General features: G+C 39.3%; 4 protein-coding genes across 6 annotated transcripts in view; 2 read left to right on the top strand and 2 right to left on the bottom strand.

Moving 5' to 3' along the window:
* LOC134811578 (glutamyl aminopeptidase-like) overlaps positions 1-19143 on the top strand; it is a 114401-nt gene that overhangs the window by 13128 nt on the left and 82130 nt on the right. The gene's annotated exons all lie outside the window — the stretch shown is intronic.
* Positions 804-19143, top strand: part of LOC134811577 (ankyrin repeat and LEM domain-containing protein 2 homolog) — a 67582-nt gene continuing 49242 nt past the window's right edge. For 2 of the 3 annotated variants that reach the window (XM_063818545.1, XM_063818544.1), the window contains exon 1: positions 806-829. Coding sequence is in view for 1 of the 3 variants with exons in the window: in XM_063818546.1 (XP_063674616.1) it covers positions 7188-7205; positions 7324-7396; positions 7725-7855; positions 7966-8122; positions 10189-10392; positions 10578-10682; positions 10821-10959; positions 11151-11414; positions 11601-11772; positions 11945-12249; positions 12418-12569; positions 13107-13225 (1839 nt within the window). In the remaining 2 variants the exon portion in view is untranslated. Of the gene's footprint in view, positions 830-7122; positions 7206-7323; positions 7397-7724; positions 7856-7965; positions 8123-10188; positions 10393-10577; positions 10683-10820; positions 10960-11150; positions 11415-11600; positions 11773-11944; positions 12250-12417; positions 12570-13106; positions 13273-13423; positions 13492-19143 lie in introns of those variants that run through there. The other variant, XM_063818546.1, reaches the window with a different exon arrangement.
* Positions 8226-10009, bottom strand: LOC134811582 (uncharacterized). The gene is made up of 6 exons (XM_063818552.1): positions 9817-10009; positions 9559-9675; positions 9151-9405; positions 8822-9019; positions 8570-8716; positions 8226-8448 (listed from the first exon to the last, which is right to left on the bottom strand). Exons 1-6 carry the CDS (start codon positions 9926-9928, stop codon positions 8309-8311), a joined length of 969 nt encoding a protein of 322 aa, XP_063674622.1. The 5' UTR covers positions 9929-10009; the 3' UTR covers positions 8226-8308.
* LOC134826302 (spermidine synthase-like) lies at positions 15189-16086 on the bottom strand. Its single transcript, XM_063838631.1, has one exon. The coding sequence runs from the start codon at positions 16044-16046 to the stop codon at positions 15189-15191; it is 858 nt and encodes a 285-aa protein (XP_063694701.1). The 5' UTR covers positions 16047-16086.

Here is a 19143-nt window from a genome sequence, read left to right as displayed (position 1 = left end):
AAAATGTTTAGTTAATTTTAGCCGAAAAATTCGGTTCAAATAAAAATAATATTTTATTCACGCCGCGCGTATTTCCGCCGGTCTGCATTTAATTAGACTTTTGGAATCGAGCGCTATAGGCAATTTCGTGCAATCTCTTTTTACACATTTATAGACTTTTGGTGATTCTGCACGATGTATAAATGTCATTTGTATGCTCATATTAGCCACAAGAGAAACGCCATTGTCGGACGTGAGTAGAGTGAGTAAAGTTAGGACGGCGAGTGTATATAAGACATTTTCTTTATCACACCTTTCGATGGAATCAATTCCCATTTGTGACTGACTTGTAGCTTACTCATTTCCCCCCCGTTTAATTCCACCTGTGAACTATGCAGGTTTTTCATTCCACCTGTGAACTATGCACCAATTTTTCCAATCACCAAGTGTTATGAACTTCTACTAAGACGCATGTTATGTTTCCGCCGAAAGCACACTCCTCAAATTGCATGCATTGCTGTTATAGACATATTTCTGTTAAATAGACATATTTCATATGTAATGTATCAAATTGGATGTGCTTTCGGTGGTGAAATAACCTGCGCCTTCCACTAATGGGCTAGTTTTTTTTTTTAATTTGAAAATTCAATTAATTATTATATATATAAATCTAGCGTTACATTTCAGCCATGCAAAATCACAATGACATATTTTGATATACTAATTGATAAATGGTACTGCAATATAAGTTGCTTAATGTTTGGCCGAATGACAACTAACTAAAAGGGAAAAAAACTTGATTACATTAGTTTTAAATCTTTCAACACTACTATATAACAAATAATTTGAGGTATCGAATTATTACAAAGCAGTTGTTTAGTTTTTTTAAGAACTGACAATTTGTCATTTTGTCTTTCGGTCCTTGATCTTTGTAGCAGGGTGTTTAACATGGAAAAGATGGAGTTGGACCTGAAAAAGATGGAGGAACAATTGGAAAAGATAAACTGCAATACACTGAAGTTTAAAGGTAAGAAAGATGATAAAGATAATAAGATTAAGATAACTATTGAATCCGCAGCTAGTGGGGACCTTTTAGGTACATTTACCAAACCAGACATGCTTGTCGTTATCCAGGATATTTACACTTTCTCCAAAAATGCTCTTCAACTAACAAAAACTGTTCTAGGAGCAAAACAAGCCACAACTTCTACCAAACAGGAATCACCAGATTTCAAAGAAATTATAAAGACACAGCTCAAAGAGGTACTAGCAGAAGTACTCCCTACAATACTACCCGATTTATTGACTTCAGTGGTGGCAACACTACCCAAAGAAAAGAAGACTCAAGAAGAAACGAAGCTCGCAGAAAAACACATTCTCACAGTGGAGAAAAAGACTGGGAGTTCTGAAGAACCCATTACAAAGGAGGATGAAAAGGAAATGAAAGGTTCCCTTAAAGTCAACCCAGTGAAGAACTATACAGTGTCCGGAAATACTGCAACTTTCAAGTTTGTGACCAGGGATCAACTTCAGAAAGCTGAGACAGTATTTAAATCTCAAGATAAATACAAAGTATCATCAAAATCCGAACCAGGAAAGAAGTTGGACCCCAAATTGTCTATTCGGAATATTCCCTCTGACATCACAAACAAGGAGACATTGCTAGAGAAACTTTTGGAAAAGAATGAAATACTGAAGTCCTCTTCTGGAAAAGACGATGCAGTAAAAGTGGTTTTCTTCGATGAGATTGAGAAATCGGCTGTCATCCGTGTCACTGCAGCAATGCGTGAGTTAATCAGACAAAACAGAGACTATATACACATTGACCTCAGGGAACACCATGTCACAGACCGAATTCATGTCATTCAATGTTATCACTGCCAGGAATTTGGTCACATGGCCAATTCCATGTACTGTAAAGCCAAAGATAAAGACCCAACATGTTTCTTCTGTGCAGGAAGCCACAAGTCGAAAGATTGTAATAACAAGAGTGAAAATAATGTAAAAAAGATAAAGTGCTCTAACTGCGCCAAAAGTAGTAAACACTCGGAGAAGAACTCAGCAAAGACCCATAAAGCCTCTGATAACCTATGTCCCTCGTATGTAAGAGAACGGACTGGAATAATGAATAGGACAGCAGGATGTGAGAATGCAAAAAACTGGTACATACAGAAGACAAAGGAGACCAAACTACGCCTAGGAAGAGTTTAAGGATTGGAACGTTCAATGTTAGATCCCTAGTGAACAAAACAGTCGGAGTGTTAGAGCATCTTCAAGAAGTTGATTGTGACATCTGTTTTGTACAAGAAACTTTCTTTCGTGATGGAAACACAGCTAAGATAAAGGAGATCAAAGACCTTGGTTGGAATATACTCTCGGATCCAAGAAAACACAGAGGAGGAGGAGGTATAGCTATGCTATTTTGTGATGTGCTCCAGTTAAAGTGTAATAGTAAGGTCATGAAGTACAAATCCTTCCAAGTGATGGAATCACTGCTACAATCTCAACAAGATATTGTGAGACTTGTGAACTTGTATCGGCCTCCTTATACCAAGAAGGCTCGGTACACGGAGTGTGCCTTTTTAGAAGAATTCGAAGACTACCTTAAAGACCTCACAGTCAAACCTGGCTTCCCCATCATTGCTGGAGATTTCAACTTTCACATGGAAAAGCCTGAAGAACACTACCCAAAGAAGCTCTACCAAATCCTGGAGGAGTATGATCTATACCAACACGTTCCCCTTGAACCAACCCATGACCAAGGTGGAACCCTAGATCTTGTAGTGACTAACCGATCCTTCAAGGAAAAACTGACTTCGGCAACTTGGTCGTTTAGCTCCGGACAGTCTATGCAACGTCTATGCAACGTCCATGCAACAACAAAAGAACCGTCTATGCAACGTCTATGCAACGTCCCTGCACAATGAACACTCTATGCACACTCCCTGCACGGTCAGTCTATGCAACGTCTATGCAACGTCTATGCAACGTCTATGCAACGTCCCTGCACAGTACCATATGAACACCGGCTACTAGCCGGCTAGTAGCCACTTTTGTAATAACAGCTCCTCAACTTCACATTACCAACCGGCTACTAACCGGCACTTGAAAAGTGGTCACTAGCCGGCTACTAACCGGCTACTAGCCGGCTAGTGACCACAAAGTGGCTACTAACCGGCTACTAAGCGGTCACTAGCCGGCTATTAGCCGAGCTCTAAAGCAGACCTACTAGTAGCCGGTTCCAAACCGGCTACTAGCCGGCACTTAGAAAGCGGTCACTAGCCGGCTACTAACCGGCTACTAACGGTTAGTAGCCACTTGGTGGTTACTAGCCGGTTAGTAGCCGGTTAGTAGCCGGCGAGTGACCGCTTTTCAAGTGCCGGCTAGTAGCCGGTTTAGAACCGGCTACTAATAGGTCTGCTTTAGAGCCGGCTAGTGACCGGTTAGTAGCCGGTTAGTAGCCACTTGGTGGTTACTAGCCGGTTAGTAGCCGGTTAGTAGCCGGCTAGTGACCGCTTTTCAAGTGCCGGCTAGTAGCCGGTTTAGAACCGGCTACTAATAGGTCTGCTTTAGAGCTCGGCTAATAGCCGGCTAGTGACCGCTTAGTAGCCGGTTAGTAGCCACTTTGTGGTCACTAGCCGGCTAGTAGCCGGTTAGTAGCCGGCTAGTGACCACTTTTCAAGTGCCGGTTAGTAGCCGGTTGTTAATGTGAAGTTGAGGAGCTGTTATTACAAAAGTGGCTACTAGCCGGCTAGTAGCCGGCTAGTAGCCGGTGTTCATATGGTACTGTGCAGGGACGTTGCATAGACGTTGCATAGACGTTGCATAGACTGACCGTGCAGGGAGTGTGCATAGAGTGTTCATTGTGCAGGGACGTTGCATAGACGTTGCATAGACGGTTCTTTTGTTGTTGCACGGACGTTGCATAGACGTTGCATAGACTGTCCGGAGCTAAACGACCAACTTCCCCACTTTAATTTAATTGATACAGAACAGTTTAAAGAAGATATTTTAATTTCAAAACTGACAAACTTCCCTAAAGACATGTCTCCGAATGATGCTGTTGTCCTTTACAACACCGTGCTCACTCAGTTAATGGATAAACACTGTCCTTACATAAAAAAGAAGATTACTAAGAAGCCAATGCCTTGGTTAGACCTGGAACTTCGTATTCTCAGGCGAAAGAGAAGAACTGCTGAACGTGCGTGGAGAAAAGATAAAGTTGATGATATAGACAGTGCAAGATCTGAGTACCTGAGATCGGATTATGTTAAGCTAAGAGATGAGTTTTCCCGACTAGAGTTTGTCAAAAGATGCGCTCACCACAAAACCTCTCTTAGGTCCTCTTCAGGGGATACTAAAGCGTTGTACAAAAAAGTCAACAGGCTTTTAGGAAATGACACCCAAAACCTTCCAAACTACAAGGATCCTGTGAAACTGTCAGAAGATTTCAAAGATTTCTTCGCTGAAAAGGTTGCAACCATCAGACAAGCCATTGAGAAGGAAGGAAAAGACAAAGACAAAGACAAAGACAAAGACAAAGACAAAGACAAAGACAAAGACAAAGACAAAGACAAAGACAAAGACAAAGACAAAGACAAAGACAAAGACAAAAGCAAAGATATAAACAAAGACAAAGACAAAGATGTAAACAAAGACAAAGACAAAGACAAAGACAAAGACAAAGACAAAGACAAAGATAAAGACAAAGACAAAGACAAAGACAAAGACAAAGATATAGACAAAGACAAAGACAAAGACAAAGACAAAGACAAAGACAAAGACAAAGACAAAGACAAAGACAAAGACAAAGACAAAGACAAAGACAAAGACAAAGACAAAGACAAAGATCCTGTTCTTGATAAAGACTGCATCTTTGATAATTTCTCTGAGATAACAGCTGATGAACTCAAAGACCTGGTATCAAAGATGTCCAACAAGTTCTGCTGCTTGGATCCGATCCCAGCATTTCTCTTAAAAAACTGTGTCGATGAACTAACACCTTTTTTACTTCATGTATTGAACTCATCCTTGAAGACTGGGGTCTTTCCCTCAGATATGAAGAAAGCAGTCATCAAACCGACTTTGAAGAAGGAAAATGCTGATGTTGATATTCTCAGTAACTATCGACCAGTGTCTAACCTTTCTGCCTTCTCTAAGATCCTAGAGAGAATTGTACTAAACCAGCTTAATGTCCATCTAACGAACCATAGCCTTTACTCAAAAGTCCAATCTGGATATCGCCCTAATCATAGCTGTGAAACATTACTTGTTAGAATGTGTGATGATCTAAACAAAGAAATTGAAGCTGGGAATGTTGTTATAGTTGTACTTCTCGACTTAAGTGCAGCATTTGATACCATTGACCACACAGTCTTATTGGAAAAGCTTATGAAGGACTATGGAATTACTGGAAGTGCACTGCAATGGATAAAGTCCTACCTTGAGAAAAGACACTTCTGTGTTAAGATTGATGATACTCTTTCATCTTTCTTGGAGCTGCTGTTTGGAGTTCCCCAGGGATCACTCTTGGGGCCTATTCTTTTCATCCTTTATATCAAAGCTCTCCAGAAAATTGCGGCCAAATATGGTCTTGATATACAGCTCTATGCAGATGATTCTCAACTGTACATCTCATTTAAACCAAACCGTGTGGTACAGTTTATTGATGTCCAAGACAGAACAAACAAATGTCTTGCAGAGATAAAAGCATGGATGGTGAACAACTACATGAAACTGAACGAAACAAAGACAGAACTACTGGTGTTAGGAAAGAGCCATGTTCTAAAAAAGTGTGAACTCAGTGTCAGACTGCAATTTGGAAGCACTGAAATTCTGCCTACGGAGTGTAAAGGAGACAGCTGGAAGAGTCTGGGTGTCAAATTTGATGAAACTCTAAATATGGAAAGACAGATCAATAATGTCAAAAGGAAATGCAGCTGGACAATGATGAATCTAAGAACCATTGGTCGTTACCTTGATGAAGGCATTAAATTGATGCTGGTGAAACAACTGGTCATATCTAAATTAGACTATTGTAATTCTCTTTACATGAATCTACCCAAGACCAGATTGAACAAACTTAGATCAACCCTTAATGGGGCAGTTCGTTTCATCTATAACATAGAAGAGAGGACCACGGACTTGGTTCCCTTCTATAAGAAGGCCCACATACTCCCTATAGACCAACGAATCTTCTTTAAAGTTTGTCTTTTAACCCACAAATCAGTTCACGGTACTGCACCTGATTACCTCAAAGCACTACTGGATGTGGATGTAGTGGATAAAGAACTCTCAAACACCATGACCATGACCAGGTCGAAGAGACCTGATGACCATCTCATGCTCAAGGTACCAAAGAATAAAAGATCCAAAGTTGATGACAGACGTTTCTCAAGCCATGCACCGATTGCATGGAACTCTCTTCCCCTGATGTTGAGATGTATCACTGATACCAACTGTTTCAAGCGAATGTTAAAGAATCATTTATATAATCAGTTCTGATGTTTTTCTTTCCATTGTCTTCACTTTGCAAGACACATTGGCTTTTATTTTTTACCGCACTCCATTTTATGCCTTGATCTCTTACTTACTTGGATCTGATTCTTTCTTGATTGATTATGTCACTGTACTAACCTTTATTATACCTACATGTACTGTATGGTTTATGCTTCTATTTAGTTTAGTGTGGTTTACAATAAAAGATGTTTTAATTTTGTCTTTGCCTTATGCTGAGTTATACTTTAGTTCACTTTTTACACTTTTGCTCACATCACTCACAGTCAGCCGCTCTGACATGGTTAACCACCTTCCTTGTGTTGTTGGTTAATCATATGAGCGGGATATAAATACCTCATTTCATTTCATTTCATTTCACATAATAATTAATTCGGCTGAACCAACACATAGCAAGAGCCACATTACGTTGGGGCCGTCATTCTTTACTATGTAATGGTGTCCACTTTTTGGTGTCCACTTTTTGAGGTGAATGACAATTCAAGAATGTTTCTACAGATAATGGAAGCAACATTTAGTATATTATGATGCAACTTTTGGGGTGTTTTGTAGACTTTTTTGGATTTGATACTGAATGATTTGAAAATTCAAAACTCAAACCATAATTGATAGATCTCGTATATTCAGTGGCAGGTACAGGTGATGGTTTTCCTTTTAAAGACTTCAAATGGCTTTAATGTTTCATTGAAAAGATGAAGGTTGGCCAAGCGGTGAGTTAAATTATCGATTTTTTAATTTTTGTTTGTCACTGAAGGTTCAAAGTTCATCGATAATTTAAAATTTTATTGCTGGTCAGACAATTAAAATCTAAGATTATCAATTTTTCAGTTACTACAAGAGCGCTGTGGTCTTATTCAACCAAAGTTTGCTAAGCATGTTGATCTGTCTCATTGCAATTTAGGTGAGTTGTTTGTAGTCACTCAATGTGTGGTTTCAAGAATTATAATATATTATATATCATAATTTACATTATCTATTACTCATTATAGTAAAATGCTTACTACTCTATAACCACTCTTTAAGGAATTCTTTAAGTTTTGGAAAAAATTTGTGTTATAGAATACATTAGCAATTTCCTATTTTAAAATTATATTTTGATTAAATTATCTTTAAAAGTTCAGTACAAAAACGAGTGTGTGTGTGTGTTAAAATATCGGCATCATTACATGACCTAGTTATTGAAACAAGTTTTAAATTTTATCCATTATCTACAATATAATGTGTTTCAGTGACATTAGATGGACTGAAACAATGCATTAACCTACAAACTCTTATTTTGCGCTACAACTCAGTATCTAGTGTTCCTACCGCCATCTCAACACTTCCTGAACTTTGGAAACTTGATCTGAGCCACAATCTGGTTAGTTTGTTAAGTAACGAAATGTTAAGTTTCAAAATCTGTGATATAATATGGTTAAACTAAAATGCCAAAATTTTCCGAATCTTTCATCATTTAACGCCCTTTTTCAGGTATGTTCACTAGAGGGATTACTGAAAGTGAGATGTATAGGAACTCTTGTTCTCTCTTACAACAACTTATCATGGCCAGAGCTCCGCAAAATCCAACATATAACCATACTTGATTTGAGACTTGCTGGCAACCCAAACCTTGAGAAAGATCCTTATTGTAAGTTTATTATTTTGGTCCAATATCAAAGACTACAAATACTTATCATGTTCGAGTCACATAATTCATTAATTGTTTAATTGTAAAAGAATCGATGATAATAATACTAGTGTTTTTTTTTTAAATATCTCTGTTTTCTGTTCTGACAGAAGTTTGAATTAATTTCTCTTATCAGTATGAAATACTTTAATCATATTTTAACACAAGATGATCTAGGACATCCTTGTTCTCCATTCTGATCCATGTTTGAAGTTTATCTTTCTCCAGTTGAATAATCCGGGATCCTCTAGCTATGGTACTGTACCCTCCATACCCACTGTGGCGACCTGAGCATAACGTGTTTAAATATTGTATTGTAAAATACCTACTAATCCAACTAAGCTGCCCCTTGTCACATCTTTCATTAATGTTCAACAAATTTAATAAAAGTCTTTACTCTGACTTTACCCTGACAGAGGAGTTTGTTTTTAGTTGGACAACAATAATCGTTTTCGTGGTAGTGTCCTGTCGTAACAAGATGAACGTTTGGCAGGGACAGAATAGTTTCGTATAGTCCTTTACTAGCCAGAGGTAGTATTGTGTTGTTCAGGTAACCTGAGAGGAATTATAAATTAAAATATTGAGTAAACCTCCGAAAGATGATCAGTCATCTCTTTAAGGAACTATGATCTGCATTTAGGTATGGTAATTTAAACATACCGGTACATTCCACCTTGTTGAAGAGCTCCTCGAATTCCGGTGGTGGAATGTGGAATGTAAGTATGCTGGGTACTGGACCGTACACATTGAGATTGATGTGATAACTCGTGACAAGCCAGTTGATCTGCTCTTGTGTGACCTGCTCGTCTACATTTCCACCTCCACTGTCTAGAGCGTATATCACCGCCTCCGCCTTATCTATAAGAATATAGTACTTATTAATCGTAATGGTTAATTCAATGCTTACTTATAATATTATATCAGCACTCCGAATTTAGTTTACAAGAAATCAAATTTCAAATTGCGAAGCTTCTGATAAGTACTCATACCTGAATGTTCACCGTAAATGGGGAGGAAATAGTTAGAGACCCCAAACAGAGATTTAGGTCCCATGACAGAGTAAGATAAGTTGAAAGTCTGATCGTACTTCATGAGTGTCACCCTGTCTCCCTTCTCCTGACTCAGATCGTCGTGATTTCCAAACACGTGGGCCCAGGGAGTGTTGTGCTGCAGACAGGGGCTCAGAACGTACTTCCAGTATGAGGTAGCGTTGGAGTCGATATTATTACCAGTCAGTGTGTCACCTGGCGTTGTCAGTTATTACATCTTGCAAACCATGGTGCTTTAGATTTGCTCTACAAAGATTTAATTTTGAAAAATTATAAACCGCTGTTCATATATAACTTAAATAACTCCGTGCGAATTGTCAATTTCTCCCTGAAAAGTAGAGAACCCACCTGTGAAGAGGACGAAGTCGGGTGTCTCAGCTGTCAGTACAGAGTGCATCACGTGATCAGAGTTCTTGTCTTGTATTGGTCCCCACGGTGTAAACTCATCCTCCCCGTAATGCAGGTCTGACGAAGGAGCAGTATACTCAGTATAGTGTCCTTAAATCTTAACTACAAAATATCGATAACCGAACAATTTAAAAAGTGACTAGCAATTTATTGGATTTGAGAGTTCAGACGATGGAATATATACATTATACAACTTACCCGTGAACTGGGCTATTCTAAACTTGCCATCCTTGAATCTCAGTGGCTCAGCTGAGACGAACCAGCAAAGCAAGATAAGTCCGAGGCAAGCGGACAAAAGGTCTGGAAGCATGTTGAAAATGAGAAGTTAGAAGATAAGACTCGTGTTTCTTGAACTGCACTCATGTGACATAATCTAATACATATCTGGTATCACAACATAATAATCACGACGTGAAACGACGAAATGCTAAGCGTAAGATTATACAAGTATACACTATACAGTATACACTCAATCTAATAGATATTTCGTCACTATTGATTAATATGTAGTTCCGCACTCATATTATGTAAGTATGAGTATTATAATATATTGAATATTCTCCTCTTCAGATAGACGTCACGTGATAGATTGTCTCCCGAACATGTGGATGTTAGACGGAGTATTAGTTACAGCTGCTGAGAGGGAACAAGTTTCCAGGTTCTTTAAAAACTCTGAAGTATTGGAGAGACCCGTCAGACACAAGTTGAGACCTGTCGCTCACAGCAAATTCGTTCCGAGTCATATCAAGAATCTTAAACAGCGAGCTGTACTGGGTGAGTTTATCAATATCTCAGATAATTCGGATTTATTGCTTCCAAGATGGTGTAAAAAACCTGGCAGGGAAAAAACATCAAAGAAACGGGCACATGCATAGATGTCGATGTGAAGTACGTTAGGCCATAATTGGGATAATTCAAGAATTGCAAAAGTACCAAATTGAAAGCACCAAATGTTGCAGGAAAGAATGCACTTCAGCTGCTATCTCGGTTCTCCCAAAACGAGAGACAAACTCTCAGAACGGATCTTAGGAGGATCACCTTCATAGCAGAAATGTTCGAGAACGGTATGGAAATTAAGATCGGAATTTTGTTTTCAACATATTCTGACTTTTGATTTTTGATCTTTGAGTTTTGACTTAAATGATTATTTCAGGTTACTAGTTTTACTTCTAGCTAATTCGTAACATAGTAACATGTCTCAGACGTGTCGTTACAGAGGTCCTACTGGAGTCTGATGTCCAGATCAGGACGTGTCCCTCCGGAGAGCTCCTCTCCCCTTCCTGCTTACCTTCACTCAGCTGTTACCAACAATAGTTCCGCTTGCGAGTTTCTACAATCCAGGTACCTCACCATTCTTATCTTTTAAGTGTTTATTTGGTGTTTAACAGAACTGGTGAAATACCTCTGCCTTATATAATAGATGACCCAATTTTTAGCAAAAAATGTCCCGTTTTTAAACTAAGCCTCTCACAACTAAACAGTTCACAAAGAAAATTAAAGTTGCGAGAATTAATTTAATTTAATTAACTCAGGGAGGAAGATGAAGAGGACGCTCCACAAGGGTTTGGACAAGTACCCCCACTCCTAAAACTGCTCAAGTGTAGAGGAAGTGAAGTGGAGAAATGTAACATGTTGTTGCTCCTCCTGGTAGCCGGACTAGAGTTCTCCCTCCCACTCTCTCTGATTGACGAGACGTTACACACCGCTAATCTAGACACTATTGGTGGAGTGAACTGTGTGACACTGTTGCAACTTCCTCACGAGGACCTCCTGCTTACTGGATCTATCCTACTCAGGTACCCATCCGTACCCTGCCCTGCTAACTGCTTCAACAGCATTTCAAATCACTGAATAAATGATTGTCCTGGTCACTTCCCAAACTAACCTGAAATCATACATTTATAAATTCATGTCTTAACTCTAAAGTGTGCTAGCTTATTTTTACTACGAAATTAATATATTTAAATGAGTTTAAACTTCAGTTCTGTGATAATAGACCGAGGAGAGGGTGAAGAAGGTGGACTGTATAAACGGCTCTTTGTTGCACTTTACGTGGTGTTATCTAACCTGCTGCGCACTACTCACGGATACCCCGACCAGTACCAGCTCAAGTTTATGTCCCCTGTTATTCACCGCGCACTTCTCGCTGCTGAGGTATGTGTCGTAGACATTTGTTTATTTATTTTTTAGAATTATATAGTGGGTGCGGCTTAACCGGTTGAAAGGAAAAAGGGAGAAGAAAAGTTGATTTGTTAATCTAATGAATTGCAGGGACTTCTCGTTGATGCAGTACCGCTGTTTTGAATAGCCCCACAATTTCCTGCAGGTTGTACAACTAATGTGTCTAGTTCCCTCCTTCCTGGACATGGTAGACAGAGACCAGGGTGTGCTAGACGTGGTTGCTATAGCAACACAGAATCCGCACGTGAAGGACGTTATACAGGACATGTTGTGGAACGCAACAGATTACGACTTTGAGGAGGCAAGCAGCGCGCTCCTTCAACTTGTCAGAGGGTGTATCGAGAACAGCAACTACGAGATGTTGGAGTTAGAACCTGGAATAGTGCCTTACCAGTCCCCACTGTCTGCTGTAGCTATTCATACCAAGAGGAAGATTCACCAGCGGGCTAAGTGAGTTTACTCTTTTTTTCTGACCCACATGAAAATGTAAACTATTCGAAATTTATTTTAACAAACATATTTTCTGTACTGTACAATTTAACAGTAATAAAATTATTATTCTGTACACTTTATAACAAGTTGCGCTATAAGAACGTTAACATTATCCGCACATCGCAGAAGTGCAGTAGCAGCTCGTAGGAAGCGTAACCAGGGTGTGGAGCGAGTACCGCAGCTAGGAGACACTGTTAACCTACCCAGACAGAGGAAGGGAAGGATTATAGGGCTGCACCACGACCAACTCGCTCTTATACAGATATCAGCTCATCCAGGTAGCACTCTCCACAGTGTTTATTAGATGGTTTATTTGTGTAAACTCGTTATATTAATTGACGTGTCCAGTGAGAGACGTTACGTCTTTAAATTGAAAACTCAATCGGCATTGACTCGAGTTTTTATTCGTCACGTCTATCCTTTTGAGATTGCAATATGCATACATTAGTGATAAGTATAGTGGTCACATTTTACCACTATCTTAAATTACAAGACATCTGTTTGTTTCCTGTGGTGTTTATCAAAGTTTTAATTGTTTTGAATTGTACGGTCGGATTGACAGTTTATTGATCCTACACGTTTTACACGCATGCTCAGCGGGCACTGCATGCTATATGCTATCTGTTCTCCTGCAGATTGTGTTCTGAACGTGTACGGAAATGTCAGAGTTTAAAATAGAACAATAGAACAATAAATAAAGAGAAACGTACAAGCTTACGATTTAACGCGTCATTCGCTAAAACTTGACTCATTTAAACTTAGTTCTGCAAATCATAACAATTATTTGTGTAACGTGTTAAATGTGTGTATTTCAGTGGCTCCGTTGAGAGAAGCGTGTGGGGACTATGTTTATATAGACATGCAGTTCATGGACTGGGATCACGGTGAACAGGTTCTGGAACCAGCAGCTGCACGTGCAGGAGTTCCCATCTGATGCGCGGCTCAGGAGCAGGATGGAGCAGTGTTACTCGGTCATATCTAGTATGTTAACAGTGCAGTGAATGAAACTTATTTACTTGTCTTTCAAAAACATATTTCTGACTGCTAACTCGCCGAGAAATGGCTTGAAACTGTTTAAATTTGTGCACTAATATTACACCCGGGACTAAAGTAAACTATCAAGAATTTACAGATAGTGATTACAGCAGTAGATACCAGACCCAGTATAATAAGGACACGGTTGAGAGCGCCACCAGCGAGGTAATTGTCGGAGTACTTATTTTTACTTTCGTTCTTTCATTAAAATAAGAAGGAACTGTGTCAGTAGGTGCATATTTCCCTGATACTATATGGTAACTAATAATTACCCACTTATACTGAGATGTAACACTAAATTCTTGTCCCAGATCGGAGAGGCGTACTACGTACACGAGAACAAGCAGCTCCACCTTGACGTGGACCCCGAGGGCGCGCAGTACATTTCTGCGCGCCAGTCACAGCCAGGTACTCCGGGTCTTGCGGAGGGTGTGTTTGCTAAAGAGGAACAGGTCAGTTCAACTCAGGGCCAGCCAGCTGTGATATCTGGAATTGAATTAGTTCCACCGGGATCTTGTACTCATCATCCTCTAGCCTCTATGTATCGTCATTTCGCACAACTTGTATTTTACTCAATATACAGGTAAATATCAGACTGACTCCTCAACGTGAAGCTATCCCTGTCATGAAGAAGGTCCTGGAACACGCCACAGACCAGAATATACACAAACAGGAGCGACAACTCAAGGTATTTAGCTATTTGTTTACAAGACTTGAATTACTCATTTCACCCACATTCTTGTATCAACTTACAACTTTACAACAAATTAGATGTCGTATAATTTTCGAGGCTAAAACTATACTTATTACTTTAAAGCATAAAACTATTGTTTCAGAATAGAAAAGGTCACCTCAGCGCCATGGATGTAGCTCAGCAACTCTACAAAGCACCCTCAGAAACTTTAACACCACAACCTTCAGAAACCCTCACCCCACAACCCTCAGAAACCATGACACCACAACCCTCAGTTACCATGACGACAAAACCTATAGTTACCATGACAACACAACAACCGCCACCCTCTGCCGAGACCTTCTCGGCCTGGGATCAGGACCCAGATATTATGCAACCTAGAAGTGACATCAAGATTATTCCTATCAACTCGGTAAGCTTTATATTATATTCAGGTTCTCTTTATATTATATTCAGGTTCTCTTTTCATGGTGTCCCGAATTTTATTTTTATTTTTAAATCGTCCATTTTTTGTTTATATATGCAGTCTATCATTTTTTGAATTGCGTCTTTTTGATTTAATGAACTACTGCAGACTCCACATTATTATAGTATATGCCATTAATTTTGTTCCGATTTTAAACTATTCCATTTTGACGAGATGCTAAATTAATTTTTTGAGACTTTACTACATTTTTGATGAGAATTTTTGACATTTTCAAACTAACCATTGATATTCTCAGATTATGTGACTGATTAAATGCTGAAGATAAAAGAAATATATTCATTTTGCTAAGATTATGTTTGCGTTTCATTGCTCAACAGCTGTTCAAAGGATCAAATTTAAGATATTCAGGTTCTAGTATTGATTAAGGTTAGGTGAATTATTAGGGGATTTATTAAGGAATTGATTTACAAATTTACAGATATGTGGTAAACAATTTAGCTATAAATAACAAACAAAATGTTCACACCGTCTTAAACCACACGTTACAAATCAAACACACTACATTAACTTTAGAAAGTAAGTGACTCACAAAATGACTCACAAAGATGCAGTCTGTGGCTCATGAGAATTTTCATGAGAAATTCCTCTAGTGCGGCAATAATCGTTGTCACATCAAACGTTTTAACTGGATTACAAGTTAGCTTCTTAATGAACGTCTGCTGTAGAACGCCTAATTAGAATCTAATTATCTCGTACAGATTTCTGTCTGGTGGACATGCTCTGAACACTGTAGATATGTTTCTTGTTGACACTGACCGGAGGAGCGGTCTCAGTGGAGGGGGTATCAGGGTGCCCCTCACTAACCATGTCCCTAACTATACTCGGCACACACATGAAGCTACCCTGATGTACCTCTGTGTTGTAGCACCGCAGACCCAGCTTCCGCGCTTCCTCCACTCCGAACCCTTGTTTTGGAACTGAGAAATCCACCCCTTCCTGACGTGACATCAGCGCGTACCCCACACTGCCTTGTGGAAAGGTAGGTGCTATATTTAGTGCGTAACCAACTGATGGGTAGTACCTGTGGAACATGCGCATCTGTTCGCGCAGCGCAGTGTCGTTAACCAGCGGTGAGGGTTGCTGGTAACAGATCACTCCTTCTGTTTTGAGGATGTACTGTAGACCATGAAGCAGCTCGGCAGCCACAACTTTATGGGCCGGACTCCGCATGTCCGAGAACATGTCCACAATTATCACATCAAACTTCTCGCCTCTTCTCTGAGTCACCAGCAGAGGATCTCCTACAATAACCTCTACTCTAGAGTCCCTGATACTCACTGAACTGTCCTCAAAATACCTCATACTGATATCCACCACCCTCTGATCCCGCTCTATGATAACAACATTCTCCACAGTGGGGTGTTTGAGAATCTCCCCTGCTACACCCCCGTCTCCACCTCCAACTATCAGCACGTCACGTGGTTCATTCACCATCCCCAGCGGGAGGAAGCCCATCATCTCGTTAAACAGCCAGGAGTCCCGCTCTGTCTTCACCATGACTCTGTCTAGGAGGAGTGCTCGCCCGTAAGATGACGTCATAACCACTGATATCTTCTGAAACTCACTCTCTCCAGAGTAGAGAACTGCTTCTATCTTGACGGAGGAGGATTTGTACTGTTTGTCCGGGTGAACAAACTCACTGTGCCAGTTGTCTGGCCAAGTTTTGTGAGAGTTCATTGTCACGGAATCTCATTCACCTTATTAAGTTAGCTAGATAATTATGTAATTTAACTGTATTGTGAATAGAACGAAAATGAAAAGACCTTAAAGTGGACTGTGAAATCTAATAATTTCGAATGAACATTAATATATAGTTAGCATTTAAGTAGTTGCTAATATAAAGATTTAGGAGACTGCATATTACAGACCAACTTTATTATATTTAACCTTGCTTAAACTATTATCTACACAACTTCTCCAAATTGAAAATAAAACAAATTCTATAGATAAACCCAGTGTAAGCATAGTAACGTTATATTGGCTTGCTAACATACTTGTTGTGCTACCTGTCACGTGACACTATATTATGCGATGTGAGTTGTGACATTATCATGTAGCTTATCTCATTCCGGACAATTTACCTGCGCTCTACAGTTAGATGCACACTAGATTCAGCCATGGATACAGGACGGTGTTAGTGGGGGGTCTCGGTAAACAAATATGTTGCTGTGTCTGTTGGACACTCTTAAAATCTTGGTTTAGCTGGAAATGAATATTAAGCTGTAGCTTTAGAAATAATTTGTGTTAATCGTTTTGATTTTAGTCTTATTCAATCATTATTCACTCAAATACCCTCTGCTGTAGTTGAATGGCTATTTAGGGTAGGGATGTGTTTTAGGTCTGGGGGACGAACTCAATTACCACGTGACCCCTATTCAGGTGTCTGGTCCAGTGAGAAGACCTCAAACAGTTAGAGACACTCATTCTCCCAGCTCCCGTCCCGTACTCCCTAACTCCCGACCAAGCTCCAGACTTCCGCCTGAGAGCCACTCTCATGACTCCATACAGTTCGATCACAGAGCTTCTAAAGTTCACGACTCTGCGTGGTCTACTAAGAGGTAGGTTTTCAGCCGGTTAGATTTAGTTCCATTAGTCTCCTTAACTGCGTTAAAATCAGAGTTAGTGTACCATTGTACCTGACTTCGGTACACTGGATTCAATCTATATTCTATAAGTTACATTAAGAGAGACATTGATGGAGAGAATCGTCACTATTGTGTATCGTAACTATGCAGCTTTAGTTTGGTAAATCTCTGTTGTATGCATGAAACCCAATATCGCAATAATAATTTTAAATTCGATTTTCCAATTGTATTTGGTCGCATAGTAACCTGAGTAACACTGAGACATTGCGCCAAATTTATCTGGCTTCTTGGTTACAATCATACCCTTTTATTACCCTATATCATACCCCATTTATTAAAAGTAACAAGATATAACTCCCAGTTTACGGCGTCCCAATACCCGGGCCTCCCTCCGGTCCCATCACTCCGGGTCCCCCCTCCTGGGCCCTGGAACTGTTAACCCTCTCCTTACCAAACAGAAGAGCTTACCTGATGTCAGTGGAATCTCTCTATTTGCTTATAGTATGGGGCGAGTTGGATTTATTAAACCTCCTGATATGACAGGTTTGTGGTTTGTTAGTATTATATTGATATTGTTGTAGCACTAGATAGCAGTTCAGCTATGTGTAGGTTCAAGTTTGTCATGTAGACAGAGAAGTCAGAATCTTTTTGTTTGGTTCATTGAAAAATTAAGTCTAGTCACCAATTAAACTTCCAAAATATAAATAAATAACAAAAATATATAACAATTAAACTCTCTGCAGATCAGCTAGCAACGTGTCGTTCTAAAGATATAAAAAAGAACAGATTTGGAATTGGAATCGTTCCCAAACTTCGGACTCAGAAATCCTGATTAGAACCATCACAACTTGATCATCAGAACACGATGGATTTTATCTTCAAAATCTATTCATGTCAACGACTACTTTATATGCGTAAATATCAAGACTTCACGAGATTTAAATTTTCTATATAAATCAAAATCTTTTAAGGCTCTATTCGATACCTTCATTTTTATTTTGAAATTTTGAAAGACATTTTATGAAACCGGAATAGAACAATTTTTTGGGTTATACCAGCAGATTTCGATGGCAGCGGCTGTACTACCGCAATATTTCCGTTCGCTTGATGACCGGTTTTTTGCGCGATTTATCGATTTAGTAAGAAGCATACGCCATGATACAAAGGGGGGGGGGGGGGGGGGGCAGTATCAAGATATTACCACAGCTCCGCCCATGGGTTAAATAAGTTGTGATATTTTGATGACAATGACATGGTGATGTAATGGTCTTGTCAGCCATTTATTATTATTACTTTGTAGTAAACATTTAGCTTATATTATGTTGATTTGATGCTGTAGATCATGCAGATTGTGCGACTTTTAAATGAAGAATCTGTAGCTGTGTTTCTTTGAATATCTCTGATTTCTAAGAAGCATTGATATATAGCAGTAGTGATATTGTATAACAGTGTTATTTATATCTTTTTCGTGTTGTAAACATTTCTCCACAAGTTTTGCTTTCTTTTTCTTAAAATTTGCACGACAAACTGTGGCTTGATGTCTGTCTAGCTGAGAATGAAAAGATTAAACCAATTTACCATTTTTTTAGTAGGAGGGTAAGTATAAATGTGGCAAGGACGGCGAGAAGCAGCACAATAATTGTATTGTCTAAAACTTCTGTAGCTGTACCGCGGTGTACGGTGTGCTGCCCAAACTTGCTACAGCTTGTCCTTAACAGCACATCAACTTTCTTTAACTTCTTTTAACTTCTTCTTTAGAACTTTTAAAAAGTCAAACTTTTAAAATAACTTAAAACATTTCGAAACTAAACTTATCTTTAAATGTTCAATATAGCCACGCCTCATCTTCATCAAACAATATAGGACATGTTTTACAACTAAGGCGGTCACACTTCTCACACATCTGTGAAATTTTATCATTCTAGGTTTTGTTTTTATCCCAGTTGTCGAATGTCGAGTCTTCTATTTAATGTCGAGTCTTCTATTTTGTTCATTGTCCTCCTTATTGAATGTGCAAGATTCGTGTTTAAAACTTAAAAGCATGTTCAATT

Source organism: Bolinopsis microptera, chromosome 2 (assembly GCF_026151205.1).
Source record: "Bolinopsis microptera isolate Bmic1 chromosome 2, MBARI_Bmic_1.0, whole genome shotgun sequence".
In the NCBI taxonomy this organism is placed as follows: Eukaryota; Metazoa; Ctenophora; class Tentaculata; order Lobata; family Bolinopsidae; genus Bolinopsis; species Bolinopsis microptera.
Note: the sequence above shows the minus strand (reverse complement) of the source record. Positions and strands in the feature narration are given on the sequence as shown.

Excerpts from the sequence above, each read along its gene's own strand:
- LOC134811582 (XM_063818552.1), bottom strand. The coding sequence starts at position 9,928 with ATGCTTCCAGACCTTTTGTCCGCTTGCCTCGGACTTATCTTGCTTTGC. Across the intron at positions 9,020-9,150 it reads CATTTACGGTGAACATTCAG|ATAAGGCGGAGGCGGTGATA; the intron begins GTATGAGTACTT and ends ATATTCTTATAG. Across the intron at positions 8,717-8,821 it reads CAACAAGGTGGAATGTACCG|GTTACCTGAACAACACAATA; the intron begins GTATGTTTAAAT and ends AATTCCTCTCAG.
- LOC134826302 (XM_063838631.1), bottom strand. The coding sequence starts at position 16,046 with ATGACGTCATCTTACGGGCGAGCACTCCTCCTAGACAGAGTCATGGTG.